General features: G+C 48.0%; 10 protein-coding genes across 10 annotated transcripts; 6 read left to right on the forward strand and 4 right to left on the reverse strand.

Moving 5' to 3' along the window:
* Positions 1–1,699: 1,699 nt before the first annotated feature.
* LOC6731080 (transmembrane protein 231) lies at positions 1,700–2,895 on the forward strand. The gene has a single exon (XM_002078202.3). The coding sequence runs from the start codon at positions 1,786–1,788 to the stop codon at positions 2,764–2,766; it is 981 nt and encodes a 326-aa protein (XP_002078238.1). The 5' UTR covers positions 1,700–1,785; the 3' UTR covers positions 2,767–2,895.
* Positions 2,835–3,857, reverse strand: LOC6731081 (mitochondrial import inner membrane translocase subunit Tim21). The gene is made up of 3 exons (XM_002078203.4): positions 3,629–3,857; positions 3,158–3,567; positions 2,835–3,100 (listed from the first exon to the last, which is right to left on the reverse strand). The coding sequence occupies exons 1-3, from the start codon at positions 3,756–3,758 to the stop codon at positions 2,930–2,932; spliced, it is 711 nt and encodes a 236-aa protein (XP_002078239.1). The 5' UTR covers positions 3,759–3,857; the 3' UTR covers positions 2,835–2,929.
* Positions 3,858–4,150: 293 nt separating this feature from the next.
* LOC6731082 (thioredoxin domain-containing protein 17) lies at positions 4,151–5,305 on the forward strand. The gene is made up of 3 exons (XM_039298441.1): positions 4,151–4,461; positions 4,535–4,616; positions 5,059–5,305. Exons 1-3 carry the CDS (start codon positions 4,317–4,319, stop codon positions 5,210–5,212), a joined length of 381 nt encoding a protein of 126 aa, XP_039154375.1. The 5' UTR covers positions 4,151–4,316; the 3' UTR covers positions 5,213–5,305.
* On the reverse strand, positions 5,209–7,912 carry LOC6731083 (vacuolar protein sorting-associated protein 52 homolog). The gene is made up of 7 exons (XM_002078205.4): positions 7,657–7,912; positions 6,998–7,599; positions 6,722–6,937; positions 6,511–6,666; positions 6,336–6,454; positions 6,153–6,273; positions 5,209–5,928 (listed from the first exon to the last, which is right to left on the reverse strand). Exons 1-7 carry the CDS (start codon positions 7,799–7,801, stop codon positions 5,299–5,301), a joined length of 1,989 nt encoding a protein of 662 aa, XP_002078241.1. The 5' UTR covers positions 7,802–7,912; the 3' UTR covers positions 5,209–5,298.
* A 254-nt stretch (positions 7,913–8,166) lies between these two features.
* On the forward strand, positions 8,167–9,835 carry LOC27206542 (putative elongator complex protein 4). Its single transcript, XM_016179592.3, has one exon. It carries the CDS (start codon positions 8,433–8,435, stop codon positions 9,741–9,743), a length of 1,311 nt encoding a protein of 436 aa, XP_016023605.1. The 5' UTR covers positions 8,167–8,432; the 3' UTR covers positions 9,744–9,835.
* Positions 9,836–9,968: 133 nt separating this feature from the next.
* On the forward strand, positions 9,969–19,922 carry LOC6740775. Its single transcript, XM_016172624.3, has 7 exons — positions 9,969–10,674; positions 16,350–16,633; positions 16,694–17,512; positions 17,569–17,732; positions 17,792–18,975; positions 19,034–19,287; positions 19,349–19,922. Exons 1-7 carry the CDS (start codon positions 9,969–9,971, stop codon positions 19,739–19,741), a joined length of 3,804 nt encoding a protein of 1,267 aa, XP_016023606.1. The 3' UTR covers positions 19,742–19,922.
* LOC6731086 (cytochrome c oxidase assembly protein COX11, mitochondrial) lies at positions 10,949–11,881 on the forward strand. Its single transcript, XM_002078208.4, has one exon. It carries the CDS (start codon positions 11,096–11,098, stop codon positions 11,819–11,821), a length of 726 nt encoding a protein of 241 aa, XP_002078244.1. The 5' UTR covers positions 10,949–11,095; the 3' UTR covers positions 11,822–11,881.
* On the forward strand, positions 12,063–14,670 carry LOC27207169 (glycosyltransferase 25 family member). Its single transcript, XM_016182905.3, has 2 exons — positions 12,063–12,458; positions 12,532–14,670. The coding sequence occupies exons 1-2, from the start codon at positions 12,265–12,267 to the stop codon at positions 14,174–14,176; spliced, it is 1,839 nt and encodes a 612-aa protein (XP_016023607.1). The 5' UTR covers positions 12,063–12,264; the 3' UTR covers positions 14,177–14,670.
* LOC6731088 (ubiquinone biosynthesis monooxygenase COQ6, mitochondrial) lies at positions 14,606–16,235 on the reverse strand. The gene has a single exon (XM_016178953.3). It carries the CDS (start codon positions 16,130–16,132, stop codon positions 14,699–14,701), a length of 1,434 nt encoding a protein of 477 aa, XP_016023608.1. The 5' UTR covers positions 16,133–16,235; the 3' UTR covers positions 14,606–14,698.
* LOC27206825 lies at positions 19,767–20,775 on the reverse strand. Its single transcript, XM_016182618.3, has 2 exons — positions 20,538–20,775; positions 19,767–20,476 (listed from the first exon to the last, which is right to left on the reverse strand). Exons 1-2 carry the CDS (start codon positions 20,689–20,691, stop codon positions 19,914–19,916), a joined length of 717 nt encoding a protein of 238 aa, XP_016023609.1. The 5' UTR covers positions 20,692–20,775; the 3' UTR covers positions 19,767–19,913.
* Positions 20,776–20,797: the final 22 nt, after the last annotated feature.

A 20,797-nucleotide genomic window follows, 5' to 3' on the forward strand; every position in this document is an offset into this window, starting at 1 on the left:
GAGCTGAATTCCAACTGTGTTCGTATCATCTGAATACATACATATATATACATATATATGTTCGTATATATACCCCGCCCTATCTGTCTGCTTGTCTGCCATCTTGGCTTTTACATACCAACTTTTCGCCCATTTCTTTTTCCTTTTCGGCCTTTTTGTAAAATGGCGTGGCAATGTGGAGAAAGAAAATGTAGAAAAGTTATTGATTTTTTTTCGCTGGATGATAAGCAGGAATGGGGGGATTACTTAAATTCAGGATGCTACGCTGTTGAATCGGGCGAAATAATTTTGTGGGTAAAGTGTCAGAGGATCAGCCGCAAATAAAGCTGACGTAACTGTCAAAATGTGATTCACTTTTATTTATTCATCATTTTTCGGTAGTTGTGACACCGACTGGCAGCTCATCATTTTTACCACACATTTTTAATATGCACAAAACACATGTCACACAGCAAAAGCCAAAAACTTTGTTAGCCAATCTGACATGACACGAATATATAAGGTAAATACTCCAAGTTTTTGGCTAAAAAACAAAACTAAACCGGAAACTTGCAAAGGTGACAGGCAATGTAAAAAGGTCTTTATTATAAGTTTACTTCTAGGAAATGTTAAATATTCTATTAGCTTTTGAACTAAATATTATAATAAACTTTCAAAAAGGAAGTGTGAGCCAAAATATAAAACATAAAACTTTGAACTTTCTTACTTAACTTATTTCACCTTGCAATTTTTGCTAGTTTATAACTTTCTGCTGCAAATCGTGTCAGATATCGTATTAAGTATCCCATTACATTCCATAATTTTCCTCAGGCGAAAGTCCCGACCAATTATGCACATATATAGTAAGATTTTCTTGCTTTTTTTTGAGCCCTCCGCTTTCAACACTCTTTAAAATAAGCGCATTAAATGCAAAGCTGCTACTTCCGATTTTTACGCGGTGCACACGAAAGCATTTCGAGCCTCCTGCAGCCAAACTAAAAACCAGTTGGCCGTCTTAATTATGAGCAAATGTTGGCCAAGTTATGCGTTCCGTTCTTCAGTTTCGTACTTTTCCCCCGACTGCCCCGCGCTGCAGGCTCACTTTTCACTTTTTAGTCGGTGGGTTGTGCGAGCTTCAAGAGGGCCCGCATCCAAATCCTATAATTATGTGCAATCAATACTTTTTTGGTATCGGCTTAAAGCCGGAACGGATGTGCGTTGTAAGGGAATGAAGCTTAAATCTTCTCGCAACTGGAAGAAGTTCAAGTTGAGGATGTGCCAGTTGCTAATAAAGCGATTTAAGAGGTTTCATTCATTCACTTACGTAGGAGACAAATGGGGTAGGGGAGGTTATTTTTAAGAAACTTGCTTATATTTATAAATTTCCTTTGCTCTTATAACTATTGAGCTTCTTCTTATTGAAAGTTATCAGATGCCCAGGATATTTTTGAATTTAAAACAGCCATAATTATCGATAGATTGCTAGGACTTTCTGATAATATCCGTGTGTCCTGGTACATATCGATATTCTTCATCGATTTATCAAAAACAATGTCAGCGTTATGGCGCAAAATTCAAGCTATTAAACTGCAAAGATATTTTCTTTCCTTTAATACCTAAATAACTAAATAGTAAAATAAATAAATAACTGTGTTATTCCTATAAAAATGGGCTTGAATGGAATCAGTGGTGGAAATTCTATTTTGTGCGTTGCCTGGCAACGAAAACCTCGTTTCATAGCAAACCAGTGGCAAGTGTCAAGCAAGCAGGTGCTCAAAAAAAAAAGGTTTATTTAGAGAAGACAAGATGAAATTTATTCCGCTGCACACGACAAACACGGCGATCGTGTACAAGAACTCGCTGTGCTCCTTCGCCTCGCTTTTGGTCCTGGCCTTCATAGCGCTTTCTGTGATGCTGCCCGTGCTCCTCGTGTCCTTGCTGAGTCCCTATTCTGGGATATCAGAATCGAGGGTGCTGTACGAGCAGCCGAATGTCGAGTTCAACTACGAGTACATATTCGTGGGCACAACGGATCAGGGAGAGTACGAGGAGGAGGAATCCCTGGTCGCCTGCAGCAGCTTCAGCCAGTTTAATGCGCAAATGGAGAGCTATACAAATAGCTGCACCACCACCAGATATTGGACAGAGGATGTGGACTACGATGGCGTAACAGATCGGGCGCACTTTCAGCTGGAGCTGCAGGATGTGCCCACGCGATTGGTCAGCTTCAATCTGCTAGTCTTCTTTGAAGCCGAACTGCAGCACAAGTGCGATCTATCGCCTCCGTCCGTGCTGGCCCATCAGCTACAGCTTCCCCTGCACGCTCGCCTCAGAAATGGACACATTCAGCTGAAGGGAGAGCTGCAGCTGAAGCAATACGTGGAGTTCACCTGCCCGTTTCCGGGACGCAACATCAAGACTCAGTTCAGACAGGTTCACTTGGATACGAACTCTACCAACGGAAATATAGATCAGTTCAAGATGGAGTCCCTGCTAGCGCAAGTCAAGGCGAATCCAGCCTATTTCCAGCTGGCCGTGCAGGAGACATACTACAGAGAAACGTCAGCGCGCTTGGAACCTGGTCTCATCATTGACCTGGAGCTGGACGTGCTGCAAGTTGCCGCTCGCTATCATCTTAGCATTTGGGAGCGGCTTGGACAGTTCTGGCTGTATTTCGCCTCCTTCTTCGGCATCTCGTTTTACATAATGAACAAGCTGAAGGACTTTCTCTTCGGACGCCACATCGTTCGCTCCTGGGAGATCATACCGTGGAAAAAGCTCTACTGACACCAATCGGGCGCCATTTTGGAGATGGACAACTTCTCGATTGGCGAATAACTTAAAGATGACTCTGCTTGGTTACCCAATGCAATTTCATTGTCAGTCAAATAATAAATATAACAAATGTACAGAGAATTTAAGAGGAGAGGAGAAGATCGGAAGGATCCGCCTACTTATCCCGGCTATTGGACATCAGGGCTAGGTTGCCAAAGGAAGATCCAGCGGACGCTGGCTCGGGGGTGGGGTCAAATGCACGGTTGTCCTCAAGGATGATGGTGGTGCGGGGATAGTGATCCAATTGCACGAACAGATAACGATACTCCAGTTTGCCACAGCCACTCTGTAAGAATTGTGGATTAGTGAAATGAGGCCAATGAGTTATTCATCTCATTCATACCCTTCTGGACTCCAGCTGCACGGTGGCCTTGTTCCTCAGGCCCTGCACATAAAACTGCATACGCATGTGAGGCTTTCCATTGCGCTCGTAGCTGGAGTGCGCCACATGCTGTCTGCGACCGCGCCTGGATGTCTCGCCGAATCCCTTGATGGGCGCGCCAATTGCATCCTGTACCCGCGGATCTTCGACCACACGGCTCAACGCGTCCGCGTATATATTGTTCGGGCTCTCACTGGAGAATAGCTCTCGGAATATGGCGAAGAACATCACGCAGGTCACCCCTAATCCGGCGATTATAATCGCCGTATAACTGGCCGTCTTAGTGTTCTCCTTGATCTTCTCGCCAATGGGGCGCACATCCGTGGACACCTGGGTGTTATCCTGCGACCGTTGAAGGGATCCGCCACCACCTACATAAATAATATATTAATTAGTTCAGATGTAACCGAATGAGAAGTTTGTTGAACAAACCGCGCGACGCTTCCTGTCGCAAATGTGGACTCCAGTGCATCGCAGCCGCACATTTTAGCCTGGCAAAGTTGGCGGGCAACAAATTCTGCCGCTGAGTGACCAAATTGCGCAATAAAGCTAGCCGTGACATCGTTCACGCCGAAATCTATGGTAAAAAACAAATAAATGTACTTTACGAAAAAAAGAATTCTAATCAGCTGTTTAGTTTTACGATAAAAATAGTGTTGTCATATTTTCACCAATTAGCGGGTTATCGAGCTATTCCCGCTAAAATGGCTATAGCCAGCTAGAATGGTCACATCATTCGTTCACAATTTATTAATAGGAAGAAATTGTTGAAATAAATGTTATAGGGTAAACAGAAAATATTACAAATACATTTCTAGGTCAACGTATCTGTTACATATTTTCTATTCATACGTTTCAAAATCTAAACTTGTAGCTAAAAATCTATAATTTGCATTAGCTTGAAAATGGCCAAGTATCGGTGCGCTCGAAAGCTGGCAACCCTGCCATCTGTGACAGTAAGCTTTTTTTACGTCAAAAAGTCAGAAACCTGATAAATTAGGAGAAGTCCATTCCCCTCCAGAAGCCAGTTACTTCAAAGTTCGCCATCACGTCGCTTCCAACGCTTTTCGGTCGCATACTCAGACGCTACTGCGCGGTGAATACTAATCCCAGCAAGATCATGGTGGTCACACACAACGTCAAGGGATACGATGAGTTCTCCAAGAAGATGGAGGAACTGGAGAACGGCAACGAGCCGGTCCACGTCCTTTTCAGCGGCGGCAAGGACGAGAACGGAGAGAGCTGGTGCCCCTACTGCGTGAAGGGTGAGCTTGCCGTGATCCCAATGCGGCTAACCGCAGCCTATCCGATTCCCAAACTCATTTATCACATTTGCAGCGGAGCCGGTGATACACGATGCTCTGAAGAAGGCCCCCGGCAACTCGCACTTCGTGCATGTGGATGTGGGCGAGCGGGCATAGTAAGTTAATACCACCAAACTGAAGAAAACAGCTGCGGTTAGTTAGATAAGCAGGAATTAATATTTCATGCACTGCGAGACTGCGAACATCTGGTGGTTTCTTTGGTGCAGAATAATCGAATAACAAAAAACAAACTTAGTCATTTAGAATGACGTACATATATGCATATCCCACGTCATTCAGTTGCCAAAACCTTTTGTCATTCGGTTATCAAGTTCATTAACAAGTTCAATACATTTTGGCAAAGTGATACTAGTCACTCAACCTCAACTGTACGATGATGAAATGAGCACTCGAGTGCTTATTTAAACGCCGAGAACATTCATGATAAAAACAACCATTAAACACCGATAGCTTTACAATGCTCTTGAGTTGTATTCATGCCGCCTGTTATCACTGAACCGTGGTAAGCAATAAATTAACACTTGTTTTCCTCTGCAGCTGGAAGGATTTGAACTGCCCCTTCCGCAAGGATCCCAACACGCATCTGATCTTCTTGCCCACTCTGCTGCGCTGGAAGCGGCCACAGCGTCTGGATGGCGAGCGCTGCTCCAATCAGGATCTCGTCGAGATGATGTTCGAGGATGAGGATTAAGTCGCATAGCTTACATACATATATTTTGGAACTTTACTCAAGTTGGAATACACAGAAGACACACCCACATTCAAATAAAGCGTCCCTCAGTAATTGCTCTTGTACTTCTTGATCTCCACCATCACGACGTGGATGTTCGTTAGCTGGGCGCGGGCATTGGGCGTGAGGAGCTTGTGGAAGCGGTGATAGTATTGCACCAAGCTACCCAACGCAAGTTGCAGCAGCTGGGAACCCGTCAGCAACGAGGGAAATGAGAGGAGCACCTCCCTGTTCAGCTCCTCCAGAGATTTCTTCCAGTTGGCCGAGAAGCTGGCGACCAAGGCCAGACTCCTTCGCTCCTGCTTGCGCAGCTCATCCATTTGTTCCTTCTCGAAGAAGTGCTCGCACTCCTTGACGAACTGAATAATGCCTCCGAAATGCGGGGCCAGGATCTCCTCGACATATTCCGCACTGCGGGAGTTGAGCTGCTCTCTGAATGCCTCCGCTTCTTTGGAGTTATCCCGCGTGTGCTCCATCAACACGCCCAATACCAAATCGTAGTTGTTAATCAGGTAGATGAGCTGATCCTTTCGCGTTGGAAATATTGCGGCCATGCGAAGGATGAAGCACTCCACTTCATTTTGAAGTTCCAGAAGCAGTCGGCTAACCAATTCATTAGGAAAATGCTCCGAGATTCCCACAATGGCCGCACTGAACTCTGCGTAGCGTCGTGTTATCTGCAAAGTATACGTATTATATTATGACAAGGCATTTTGTTCAAACGAAATGGTTAAAAGTTATCTCTATTGGCCCCCTCTTGACTTTTAGAAAACTGGCATTCCCTTGGTTCTTCAATTAATGGTTTTTTTTATATAAATCAAAAGTCACTATCATCTAAATCGATTTGGCGTAGTCATTAAAATAATTTGTAACCCGTACTAATTTTAAATCGTATACTTACGTAGTGCGGTCCCAATTCCTTGTTGAACTTGGTTGGATCACAGTCATGTATGCTCTGGATATTCAAGCGGAATACTAGTTCGAAACGTGGCCATATTACCGCCTGCAGGGAGTCCCAGTATCTTAAATCAGAACATATAAATATCCAATAGTGAACCAAAACAACGCCCATGAATAGACTCACTTATCCAATGCGGGAACACAGCGCTTGTGGCACATTAGCTGATAGCGGAAAATGAGATGGATGCACAGGAACATGGCAATGGTATCGAAACAGTCGTGTATGGAGGTCTCCAGATTTTTCTACGTTAAACAAACAGATATGATTAACATTTCGCGAGTAAAAACCATTGACTTACAATCATCAGAGTTAGGGTTTTGCCCATGATTTGATTGAACAAATCTTGCGCTTGAGTGCCGCGAACCATAAAGAACTCGGTGACAAATAGGTATTCCCGACAGGCATTGTCCACTAGGGCGTATTGCTCCGACCGGAAGAGAGCTTCCACTGTGTACTGTATAAAACTATAGATGTATCTCCTTTGTAAGTGTATGTATCACAAATCTTACTCGATTCTTTAGCTGCGCATGTGGCACTATAATTGGCGCCTCCAGCTGCTGGTTAAGTATATCGCCTCGCTTTCCTATTGTGAAAATGGTGCTCTTGTGCTTTAGACTCGTCGTCTTGGAGAATAAACCTTTGGATGCATTATCCTCGATGCCCATCAGATCGTCCTTTGTGCAGGACTCCTCGAATTTGAGGCTCGTCAAGCGTGTGGAATAACTCTGCACGAAATTTATGATATAAATGGAATTATGCTACCAGAACTTTGCAAACAAACCAACCTTAAAGTAGCTATAGTAAATTTTGCCCATCGTATCGATGTATTCGCTGCATATTTCCTGCGCCACATGCCGCTCGTTGGACAGGATGAACTCGAAGAAGAATTTGTGCTTCAGCATGGCGTTCTGTGGAATCTGGTAGTTTGTCATGGGCTTCCGGAACTTGTAAATCTGCTCCAGAAGATAGGATCGAATCTTGGCCATGGCTTTCAGTCGCAGTTTCTGCAGCACATCGCTCACATCGCTGGTGGACTTGGACTCGTTGAAGCTGAGCTCCTTGACCAGCGAAAGTTTGTGATTCAGTACATTCAGCTGGGTGCTGAAATCCCGCTCCGTAACCGGCGTTTCCATTATTATGTTGATCATCTCCTCGGACACGGCCATGTCCTCGATAAACTGGGACAACTGAGCCTTGACCGACTGACGATTGGTCAGTTGGAGGGACATGGATACGGATTTCCTTTGCAGCTGCGTGATCTCAGTGCTGATGTTGTTCAAAACGCTCTGGAAGCTCATCAGCATATTTTCCATGCGCTCCAGGACATCGTCGCAATCGTTTATCTGATTGTGCAGGTTGGCTATATTCTGCGACTCTGCTATATAGTCTGGTATTCAAAGGGCTATCATTAGAGCTAAGTTTGCATATGGAACGTAGTGCTTACCCTCTATGGACTTATTCTCCACCTCCTTAAACTCCTTTTCAATCTGTCGTGAATACTGCCGCAGATCCGTGGTGTTCTTCAGGATCTCCCGCACCTCCTCGTTGTCCAGTTGTTCCGTCATTTGCGGGGACGGCACCTCGGCCATTTTTCTTTTCCAATTTAAAGGTATTTTTCCCAATTGTTTTCCTCAACTACCAACAAAAAAAAGTATGTCATCAAACAGCTGTTTTTGTTATCGAAGTGAGATGTGCTTTTGGCACATGATAGTTACGATAGTTTAACTATTTCAAATATTAACTAAAATTGGCGATGAGAAATATACGCTAAAGACAATCAGTTTATATTAAAACTGTCTTAACAAATGTACTTTTAATAAAATAACTTTTTGGGCAAAAATTTTTATTGATATAAACACTATTTTTTTTCAATTATTTATTAATTTATACGCAATTTGTACGCAAACTCGACTACAAAGCAATCAATGAGTTTCTTTTCTAATACAACACTGAACTTGTGCCTCTTATACACAACCAATTATACAACATAAGCACACATTTATTTTTAAGCAATAAAAGCTTAACTATCGCGCTACCCAGAACTTGCGAATTAACAGCTGTTTGGACTATCGATACACAATTGGAGAGTATGCCCCCATTGGCAGCCATCGAGAACAGATAATATCGAAAGTATCGAAATAGAAGTTTACGCGAAGAGAAGGAAACACATAGCGAAAAAGAACGCAAAAAGTAAAGGTTAGCGAAATCTGTGCGACGAAGATGACCAGTTTCCGCAAGCGCACCGTGCAGAAGCCAATCCGCGGCACCCGCACCTCGCCGCACACGGCGCAGGTGATCACCTCCAGCGGAAATCCGTACTTGGACGTGGTCATTGGCGGCGGTCTGCCCATGGGTTCGATCTGCCTGATCGAGGAGGATCGCTTCATGACGCACGCCAAGGTGCTGGCCAAGTACTTTCTGGCCGAGGGCGTGATCTCCAAGCAGGAGATATTTCTGGGTAGCCTGGACGACATTCCGGCCGAGATGCTGCGTCGTCTGCCCAGACCACTGACCGACCAGGAATCGATGGAGCAAAGCGAGGTGCAAGCGCTGGGAGATGGTGGCGCCGAGAATGGCCTTAGGATCGCCTGGCGGTACAATGATCTGCCGCTGGTGAATTCCGAACATGCCACAGCCAAGATCGGACACCATTTCAATCTGATGGAACAGATGGACTCCATGATGCTCTACAATGTCAAGACTACCTTGTGGGACGATAGCCCCAAGCATCTGGACATCGTCATTGACGAGGAGTTCTCCAAGAGCAGCTCCCCGACCACTCCGCTGCTGGAGCAGCAGCCTGTGGAGGATGCCCCACCGATTCCGGGCGCGGAGGTCGCTCCGCAGGAGAAGATGCCAGCCCAAGAGGAGGAGAACTCTGCCAACAACAATAATAACAACAACAACAGCAGCAGCGTGACCAGTAGCACAAAAACAGGCAGCCAGGAGTCGCAGTTGCAGGTGTTCCACAACCCTCGGTACAAAGGACTGCTCAACGATATTCAACAGCTGCTGCGTAACGAGAGCTTCGTCGCTGGGACGAAGAATAACCTGTGCCGCGTCTGCCTGACCTCATTGGGATCGCCGCTGTGGTACGACGAACACTTCGGCGAGGATCTGATCAAGTTTCTCACGCTGCTGATGGCCAGTGTGCGGAGCTGCAACTCCGTGTGCCTGATCACGATGCCCATGCACCTGATTGCCAAGTACGATGCCAGCCTGGTGCCCAAGATCCGCCAACTGGTGGACTATGCCATCGAACTGGAGTCGTTTGCCGGTTCGGAGCGTGAAACGCACCCAGCCTTCAAGGAGTACAGTGGCCTGCTCCATTTGCACAAGATGTCGGCCATCAATACGCTGGCCGTGCACATGCCGGAAACCCCGGACCTGGCCTTCAAGTTGCGCCGCAAGAAGTTCATCATCGAAAAGTTCCATCTGCCGCCGGAGCTGCAGGAGTCATCTGCCAAGCCGGACAATTGCATCTCTGGTCTACTGAGCAATTCCAATGCCACAGCCTCGCTGGATTTCTAGCTGTCAGCGGAATTAGAAACTAAGTGCGCGTATGTAACCACGAAACAACTAAATTGCATAATAATAAGCCAAGTAAATGCATTAATATATCAGCCCTGATTTTGTACCATTTTGAAAACAAACCGCTCTTCTCGTCTTATCGTTTATCGATTGCCCTGCACTGCGCACAGCTGTTCGGTTTGGTTATCGGTTTGTGTTTGGACACGGGACGCCTAAAATGTAAACATGTCGGAGTTCCATCGTATTTTTAGGGATTTAAGGGTGTACTACGAGCCGCATGTGCGATGGGTGGATGTGGAGGAGTGGTTGTACGGCGAGGAGGCCGAGAACGATGTGCTGCAGCAGCGAGCGGAGAAATACTGGTCTATGGCCATGTGCATGCAGGATACTGGCCACCAGGAGACGCAGCTGCAGTTGCTCCGGGACTTATCCAGCGTCATACGAGCCATAAGAGACGAGAACCAGGCCAGCTATAGCACCACCCACGATAATTGGTCCAGTTTGATTGGATTTTCTCCAGCGGTTGGCTACCTCGCGTACGTATACTCGCTTGTGAGCCTGGCCATTTTGCCCGAGCATGTGCAGCAGGCTGGTCCGCAGCAGCTGAATGAAAATATCAATCTGCAGCTAGCCCTCAATGCGGCTAGCGCCTACCTGCTCACTCTGACCATTCCTGGCGCCAAGGTCTTTGGCGTCTTCGACGAGGATGTGATCGAACAGGTTCTCAAGATCTTCCGGCTTCTGGAGATGAACAATAACAAAAGCGTACGCGCCACCATCATCTGGATGTTCTTCCTGACCATCTGCGATGACCTGAAGATCGTCTTTCGCTACGTGCACTTCAAGGAGCACCTGAAAACGCGCGACAGGATCATTCGCTGTCTGCTGGAGGTGCTCTACATGAACTTTAAAGTGGGATATCAAAATACAGGTAAGTGTAACTCATGTTTTACGTATTTAATAAGTTTAAATTTAAAAACAAGCAAAGACAACATTTCAATATTATTGCTAACAAGTTTTTGGCGCCAAAACTAGTTGTTTGACAAGTAGTTACCTATTGCAGAAATAACTACCAAAGAGTAGTGGTTTTTTCAAACAATGTTCCAACAATATTTAGGAAGCTTATTTATAGTTTAGCTTAGTTGCTAAAATTTTATTTTTAAGAAATTCCGCCGCCGATGACAAACTTATTTGCCTATCGATTGTCTGCGATTACTTGCGAACAGCTGACTTAGCTAGGTGTGTACACACTGCCGCACACTTTACGACCTGAAGATTATACAAACAAGTGCTAAAATAAATGAAAACCTAAGGGAAAGTTAACTTTAATTAGTACAAATAAAGGTCTAACGATGCTGCGCAGCTTTTGCGCCCTTCGTGGGCAGTGCCAGCAGCTGTTCAGAAGCTCCATCCGCGCTCAAAACTCAGTCCATAAGTCACAACAATTTTGGCGCATGAAATCGACGGATTCTCCGGAGGAAGCCGCCCGTAAATTGCGTGCGAAATCCACACTCTACTACATAACCGCCGGCGGAGTGCTGATCGTGGGCCTGAGCTATGCGGCTGTGCCGCTGTACAGCATCTTTTGCCAGGCGTACAGCTACGGAGGAGCCACCACGCAAGGGCACGATGCCGAAAAGGTGGAGCACATGAAAAAGATCGAGGATCGGGTGCTGAAGATACGCTTCAATGCCGACATTGGATCCTCCATGCGCTGGAACTTCAAGCCGCAGCAGTACGAGATCAAAGTGGCTCCTGGCGAGACTGCTCTGGCATTTTACACGGCGCGAAATCCCACGGATAAGCCGGTAATTGGCATCAGCACGTACAATGTGATCCCCTTCGAGGCGGGCGCGTATTTCAACAAAATCCAATGCTTCTGCTTCGAGGAACAGCAACTGAATCCACACGAGGAGGTGGACATGCCCGTCTTCTTCTACATCGATCCCGAAATCATGGCAGATCCGGCGCTGGAGACCTGTGACACCATCACCCTTTCGTACACCTTTTTCGAGGCCAAGGAGGGTCTGAAACTGAACTTCCCCAGCTATGCAAAGCCTCATGCGGCAAGTGCGTGAAGTAAAAGTGATTAGATCTTTGTTTTAAAACAATAAATATTTGTTATGCCAATTTGAAAATGTTCCAGTCATTATGTATGCTTGTTCTTCTTCATGAAGCTTTATGAAATGCTATGCTTTGAAAGTGGGTTAAAAACTATTTTTAAACTTATTAATCAAATGAAAGGAACTTAAAAAGCAATTGGAACAATTTCCAACTGAAATTCATTTAAATCCATTTAAATCGATAACAAACGATAGCAGCACAGTTTGAGATGCGCCACAGCTGATGCAGTTTGGGAGTCACTCCATCTGGAGCTGGAAAAGAAGGAGGCAGTTTATTAATAGATAACGCCGAATCTGATTCTCCGGCGCATTTCAAACGAACCGGACGCTTCCGCTTCGCCAGATTGTGTACTGTGACCCCTTTGAACCCGGCGTTGCGTTGAATCGATGACGTGGAGATGAATAAACAAGTTATATTCGGCCTGCTCCTCGCTTGCATTTTGGTGTGCATTTCAGGACAGGATGAGGAGGATTACCAGGAGTCGCCAACGGTACTGATTGCCCTGCTGGTGCGCAACAAGGCGCACATACTGCCCATGTTCCTCAGTTATCTGGAGCGGCAGGACTATTCCAAGGAAAGAATAGCAATTTGGTTAGTAAAGTGAACTCATTTAGATATGGAATTGAAAATTGCGAATCTTACCTGTGGTTTCGAAATATCCCAGGTTGCGCTGTGATCACAGCAACGATGACAGCATAGACCTGTTGCGACAGTGGCTGGACAACTCGGGGGATCTCTATCACAGCGTAAGCTACGAATTTAAGCCGGAGGAGCAGAGTTTCGTCAACGAGACTTCGCCGTACGAGTGGCCCGCATCGCGTTTCAAGCACCTGATCGCCCTGAAAGAGGAGGCCTTTCAGTATGGTCGCGATATTTGGGCTGACTACGTGTTTTTCCTGGACGCCGATGTCTTGCTTACATCAAAAGATTCGCTGAAAGTCCTCACCCGTCTCCAATTACCAATTGTGGCTCCCATGCTGATCTCGGAGAGCTTGTACTCGAATTTCTGGTGCGGCATGACGGAGGACTACTACTACAGGCGCACGGATGAGTACAAGGAAATCTACCATGCAAAAAAGCAGGGCAGCTTCCCAGTGCCAATGGTGCACACAGCCGTTTTGGTGAACATGAACCACCGAGCGGTTAGGAATCTCACCTTCGATAGGAACAAGCTGGTGGAAATGCAGAAATCCCGACAGCAAGAGCCACTGTACGATGGACCCGCCGATGATATCATTGTGTTCGCCATATCGGCCAACAGTTCGGGGATTCCCTTGCACATCTGCAACGACATAACCTTTGGTTATATACTGCAGCCATTGGAACCAGGCGATACCTTGGACCACGACGTACAACAGCTGGTGAACCTCAAGAGCATTATGGTCAATGAACTGGGTGCAGTGCCTCCACTGCTGGACCCCTACAAGCATTTGGAGAAGAAACCGGAGAAGAGCAAGCTCTCCTTGGATCGCATATTTATGATTAATCTGAAAAGACGACCCGAGCGGCGGGAGAAAATGGAACGGCTGTTCGACGAGATCGGACTAGAGGCGGAGCACTTCCCGGCCGTTGATGGCAAGGAACTGAGCACGGAGAGGCTGCTGGAGATGGGCGTACGATTTCTGCCCGGCTACGAGGACCCATACCATCATCGGGCGATGACAATGGGCGAGATCGGCTGCTTTCTGAGCCACTACAGCATCTGGGTGATGATGGTGCGCAAGCAACTGAAGGAGGTGCTCATTCTGGAGGACGATATACGCTTCGAGCCGTATTTCCGACAGAACGCAGTCAGAATCCTCAACCAGGCCAGGAATGCCGCGCAGTACGACCTCATTTACTTTGGCCGCAAGCGTTTGAAGGATGAAAGCGAGCCGGCGGTGGAGAACGCGGATAATCTGGTGCACGCCGGCTACTCCTACTGGACACTGGGCTATGTTATATCCCTGCAGGGTGCACTGAAGCTGCTGGCCGCCAAGCCGCTGGACAAGCTCATACCGGTCGATGAGTTTCTGCCCCTGATGTTCGATCGTCATCCGAACAAAACGTGGACGGAAGCCTTTCCCAAGCGGAATCTCGTTGCCTTCAGCGCCTCGCCGCTTCTGCTGTATCCCATTTACTATACTGGTGAATCGGGTTACATTTCCGACACCGAGGACTCGCAACAAATCAGCGTGGAGACGAGCGAGGAGGGCGAGGCCAGGCTGAAGAGCGATCGCGAGCAGGTTTTCGATCATGAGCAGGAATTCAAGCTCAATCCGGAACTGAAGCTGGGCGAGAGCTTGTCCAAGAGCCACCAGGAGCTGTAGATTCCTGCAGCTACCGAACAAAAACCATGCCAAATTTTTGACTAGACTAAGTTAGTACTAGCTTAACAACTGCCAAATGTGCCTTCAACCCGAATCCACCAAAAATATGAAACAACGATTGCTAGTTTAAGTTATGGTTTTGATTGGCCGACCTAATATTTTGTGCAATTCTTCCGAACTTTTAAACTCGCCAAAAATGTTCCTAAATGACAAAAGTTTGTTATCTAAAAGATAGCACAAGTAGTAGTAATGTATGTACGATGTTTTGACTTTGTAACTTAAATTTAAACAACCAGTTTTGGTCCTAGAAGCAATATATCCTTTGGAATATACGTACGCACCTCAAAACTGTAGATCAGTGGAATAGTTGCACAAGCTATTGGGCAGAACAACATGCCATTGTCCTAGCCATTAAGTAGGTTCCAAACATTATATAAACTCTGACTTTATTCCGCTCACAAGTGATGTGCAAACAGTAAACACTTAAGATTTAATTTTCCCCATTTATTGTCCCCGCTCTACTTACTGACCCATCGCTCCGCGCATGAACAGGTTCTTGACGGGCGGCAAGTTCTGGGTCAGCTGCAGACCCAAGCTGCGCAGCAAGACCACCGGACTGAACTGCGTGGCGTATAGCGTGTGCAGACCATGCACGCCCAGCATGATGGGCACATTCTTGGCCAGACACTTGCGCTCGTACTTGATGAGATGCTGCTTGTCGCCGAGCTTGAAGCCGGCGTATGCACCGGCTGCCAGCGATTCCACCAGAAACCGCACATCGCTGAAGCCCAGATTGACGCCCTGGCCGGCGAGCGGATGCACTCGATGGGCGGCATCACCGACCAGAGCGGCTCCATTGCACACGTACGACGAGGCGTGCAGGAAACCGAGTGGAAACGTGGCACGCGACTTGTCCAGCACGCCGCACACCCGTGGCGGATACTGCACCTGGTGCTGGCTGCCATTGTGTCCGAACAAGGAGTTCAGCGCCTGGACAGCCTTGTCTGCCAGCTCCACGCGCGGATACTGCCGGCAGAAGGCTTCGTTGAGGGCGTCGACGAATTCCGTGGGTGGCAGGGCTTGCAGCATTTTCGCCTGCTCGTTGGTGGTGCTCCAGACCAGGGAGCTCAGCCTGTCCGTTAGGGGTAGCAGTGCCACTGGTCCGTTGGGCAGGAATCTCTGCCACGCCACGGAATTATCACAGGCATCTTCGCCGAGTTCCAGCGTAGCCACCAGGCCCATGCGGTCGTAGTTAAGGGAAAACACATCCACGTTCATCTCCTTTCTGACCACGGAGTTGGCGCCATCCGCTCCGATGAGCAGATCGCAGGAAAATGAGCGTCCATCCTGTAGTTGCAGCTCGGAGAGATTGGAGTTGGAGTCCCTGGGCAGGCGAACGCACTGGATTCTGGCCTTGTTGAGGATCTCCACATTGGGCGCTTCCTTGACACGCGCATAGACCGCATCCAGAATCAAATCGTTCTCAATGATGCAGGCCACGTCGCTGGCAAAGTTATCGTGCTGGAACTGGATCAGTGCGTCCGTGTTGGACTCCCAGACCTGCATCTGCTTGACGGGCTTGTAGCGCGCCGACTCGATGTGCGTCCACGCATCAATGGACTTGAACAGCTCAATGGAGTTGTGATTGATGGCGGATACGCGATTCTGGTACGGCCCAGTGGGATTAAATCCCCGGAACTCGGGCGCACCCTCCAGCAGCAGCACCTTCTTGTCCGCCAACGTCGGGTTCTTGGCCAGAGCGGCGGCCAATGTGGTGCCCACCAGTCCGCCGCCTCCAATGATTATATCAAAGTGCTCGGTGGCCGGTGATTGTGTGGATTCTCCGCGGTTTGTGGTCATGTCAGTGGTGGATTTGCTGGCCAGCAGGCGGGTGGACAGAAGGCGCGCGTGCCCCGCCGTAGCCAACGCTCCTTGGATACGTAGAACACCCAACATCTTACGAAATTTCAAAAGTTTCTCGTAATTCCACGATTATTTCATTATTTCTCCCCGTCTGCTAGAGATGCACCAAAAAACGATGCACTTATCGATTCTTTGCCTTTCACATGCTGGCAATGCTGCAACAAAACTATCGAGTTTTCGATTATTTTTTAACGAGCTTTTACATTTTGAAACTAAAATTAACTTTAAATTTAATTTAATGCATTTTTAGGTGCTCCCGGCTTGCATGGCAAATGTTTTGAGCTCTTCTCGGAGATAGCCAATGAGCACAATGGCGATGTCTACGAAACTCTACACCTGATAATGCGACAAACCTTTCCGATGCATGTTTATACGGATAGTCCCCAGATGATTGCAGTTGGTCGCCGTGGAGCGATGCAAAGTGGGGAGCACATATCGGACTGGTTTATCCAGCTCATAGATAAGTATCCCGACATTGTCAATCGCATCCTGCACTTTTACATCGAGTGCGTGGTGTCCAATCCCATTAAAGCGGTGAGTACGTGTGAAATCCTCTGAAATAATCATATAGTAATATAATTTATATAACTTCAGTGGAAAACCATCGACGAGAAGGTGGCTATAGGCTATGCAGCCAAGTACGACCGGGTACTGTTCACCAAGTGCAACAAATCTTGCGCAGATTACGTGCTGGAGGCCGTGAAAGCCGACGATGCTGTGGGCATTCAAATTCGCGCTCTCGATCTGATCGAGAAGATCCTTCTGCAGGAAAGCGAGGTGGAGTGGAGCATCTTCCGCCACGAGGTGTCCGACGTGCCCAGAGAGGTGCCGCTGCTGAGGGAGGTGTTGCGTTGCCTCAACGATCGTACGTTGACTGTGCGCCGGAAGGCCTGCCAAGTGCTCATCCTGGCCCTGAGACAAGGATCACCGATGACGAAAAAAATTCTGCAGGAAAGCATTCGTTTCGTTCAGTTCGATGATACGGATGTGGAAGCTTTGGCTGAACCCTCTGCGCAGCAAAACGAGCTGCGTTTCGAGAAGCCCGGAATTGTGCAGTATGCCTTCAGTTTCCAGGGACACGAGCAACTGGAAACGGAGGTCAAGAACTTGCCCCAAATGGTGTACCAGCGTTTTCTGGCCGCGGATAATGGTTTGGCGCGTTCCGCTGGCATAGCTCTACTGGAAAGACTGGTCCTAGTCAATCCCCTGATCATCTATAACACGAATTTTGTGAAGGAGACCTCCTTGCTGGCCGTGGATCGCTTGTCTTCGGTGAGAAAATCTGCACTGGAGACCATAGAAACCCTGCTGGAAGCCTACTCCAATTGTTTCGCCCTCATTTGCGTGTACTGCCGGATTTGGGCTTGCCTAATGAGCGATGAGGATGTGGCGCTCCAGAAACTGGCCATTTCGGTAGGTTAACACTTTGTAAGTTTATGAATATACTAAACTTTGTAAATTTCTTGCAGAGCTTCGATAGAATAGTCTTGAAAAACATTCAGCCGCTGGAGTATTCAAACGAAGCGAAACACTTTATGCCCTGGCGAATCATCAGCACCCTGCTGATGACGCAGCCAAGAGCTTATCTTCAAGAGAGATTCGCTGTTTTACTGGAACGGGAGTCCATAGTAACGTAGGTTATAGCATTGCTAGGATCTCAAGGATTATAAGCATACCCTATCATTTTTGCAGACCCAGACTGGTAAACGTGATTATCTCCCACTTATCCACGTCCATGGCCACCGATGCCTGGGGATTGCTGCTCTTCCTGTCCAGCCGCATCACCAACAACATGGACGCGCTGATTGGCATTTTCAATGGCCTCTCCTCCTACAACATGAAGTCCAATCAGTTTCTAGCGCTGCAGCTCATCATTGGCTGCCTGAGGAACTTCTCCAAGCCGGCTCTCAATCAGCTATTCCAAAGACTACTGAATGCCCTGCGCACGGGCAGCATTTGGCTGGGCATCATCTCGAGTGCCGTCAACTTGCTCAACCAGATCCATCATCTGTCTCACAGCCAGTCGCCCACGATTGCCGCCGAGATGCCATACTGGCAGCTCAGTTTGCTGGAAGATCTCGTCGAGGGCATTCTGAGCAGTGCCCAAAATTTCCAGGAGGAATATGCCCGGCTGCAGTGCCTGCTGGGCGCCTATACCGAGCTAATTGTGATGGTGCCCCAGGATGTGGACAATAGGATCGTGAGCATCGTGTTTAAATACCTGCAGGAGTGCACCAAGCTCTGCGAGTCGGAGTTCGATTCGGATAACGAGCGCATGACCAACTGGATGATTGTGATAGCCGGTCGCTTGTCCCTGCGAGATAATCATCTGGCCAATAGTGCATCCAAGCTGTACATAACCATACTGACCAAAAACGACAGACCTCAGATCATCAATACTACTTTAATAGCGCTCAACGATCTCGGCAAGAAGCATCCATCAATTCTGGAGAGTAACTTTCAGGCGATCTTGTCGAAACTACAATCGAAATTCGCGATGACCCGGGTGCGCACCTTTCGCTGCGTCAAGGATGTGATTCTCTCCGGGAATATTAAGCTCAAGGGTCCCATTCTCATATCCATGCTGGCCAGCCTGGTGGACGAAAGTGCCGAGGTGGCCAGGGAGGCGGATGCCTTCTTCACTCGCTACAAAAGGTTGTACAACAAAATGTTATTCGATCACTGCCTGAAGGAGTGCCCCTTCGATCTGAATGACCAGGCTATTTTGAGGGGCGTGAGAACGAATGACAACTACAAGTCACCACTGAAGGGTTCACAAATGGCCAAAAATCGTAGGCTGCTCTACAATCACATAATGTCATCGGTGGACGAGAACGCGCTGTTGCTTTACTTCGGCCAACTAAAACTGCTGGCAGGTGAGTAAAGTTGTCTTATTCTCCAAGTAGATATGCTGAGTATATACTCTTCCTGCAGAAAAGACCAGAGACAAGGCTTTCATCAACAATCCCGACGCCCTGATTGTGGTTCAGGATATGCTCTTCATCATGCGCCGCATTTGCTATTGCACCAAGGGAAAGGGAAAAGAGAAGAACTCTCGTGGCGAGGGCGACAATAGCGATGACGGGGAAGATGGGCCATCGGAGCCAGCAGCTCCGCCAGCTAGACCAGAGGCAGGCGAGGCAACGGGCAGAGGAAGAGGACGAAAGGCGGACATGTCCGAGGAGCCAGTATGTTAATCTAACTGATTAACTTTTACCCCTTGAAATACATGTTTAAATTCCCTTGCAGCTCAAGGAACTGGAACGCTGTCTTCGCTATGTAGAGGAAACCCATCGCAACATTGCGTCCGTCATGAGTCCCGAGCTCAGTCACAGCTTTGAATCCTTTTGCCGAGCGCTGGCCATGCGATTCCCCAACTACATTGAGTTCGCCCAGCCCGCGCAATTTTGGCGCAAATTTCGATCCGCGGCGAAAGCTCCGAGAGCGAGCAGAAGCAAGCGACGACGCATGGAGGAGGGCGAAGACGCGACCCATGAGGAGCAGGAGTCGGAGAGCGACAGTGACAGTGAGCTGCCGCTGGACAGGCACAAGACCGCGCCGGCTGACTCCCGTTTGTCCCAGAGGAAAACCAGCTGCGATATGCTTGTCACCGAGCTGATTTTCCAGCCACCCGATTGGTAGTTTCCATTCCCGCGACCTTGCAAACTGAATTTCTCAATTATTTAGTTATACACAAATCGAATATTGTATTATTTTGCATTATAAAATGTACATATGTATCTAAAGCCAAAAATTGAATTGGCTATTGTACCAGCAAGTTATTCTATTAAATAAGCCATCTTGACATTTTGAGTTAACAATATTCCTTGCTGTACTCGCACATTTTCTCTAAGATGTTCTTGTAGCCGCGCAGAAACTCTTCGAGCACCAGCTGGCACACCTGGAGCTCGTTCAGGCCCAACTGCTCGGCCTCGGTGGCCTGGATGAGCATGCACTCCAGCAGAGCGGCGTTCACCGGCTGCACGAAGAGATTCCGCTCCTTGCGATCGTCCTGCAGTACCGGAATGATTAGATTGACGGGCACCAGCGTGTCCGCCGGTTGCTTCACTGCCCTGGCTGGAGTGGCGGCAGTTGCTATGGGTCGTGAGATGGGTATGGGATTAATGTGACTACTAGCCATCTGCGGTTTGCCATCTGCTAGGACAAACTTTGTCGGCGTCATTAGCGCCTTGCCGGGCAACGCCAAAGTGGATGCCGCCACCTGGATCACCTTGCCCTGGACATCGATGCCCGCCTTGGCAGCTGCGGCTGCTGCCTTGGCGCTCATCGCAGCCGCCTTCTGCCTTTTCGCAGCGTTGGAATTCTTGGCCACGGAGTTGGGGTCCACCAGCTCGCGCACCTCCGTGTTCCTGCAGCCTAATTACAGGGTATATGTATGAGTGGCTTATGGTATGGGTTTATGTAAATGAAATCCTACCAGTGCATCGACAGAACTTGGTGCAGATGGCCATGGACTGGTAGCAGTCGCAGTAGTTCTTGATGCACTGCGACCGCCTGCAGGAGCACCCCTTCACGCCACCTTGGCCCTTGCCCCTCCGCCCCTCCACAGTTTTTTTCCTGGGCGATGACATGTTGCTGCCTTAATCTCTTCCAGAAACGAACTGAATGACAGCTCAGCCAGTCAGAACTCCAACAAAAAAATCAGTGTTGAAAGGATGGCAACCCTAATATATATAT

Source organism: Drosophila simulans, chromosome 2L, assembly GCF_016746395.2.
Source record: "Drosophila simulans strain w501 chromosome 2L, Prin_Dsim_3.1, whole genome shotgun sequence".
NCBI lineage: Eukaryota > Metazoa > Arthropoda > Insecta > Diptera > Drosophilidae > Drosophila > Drosophila simulans.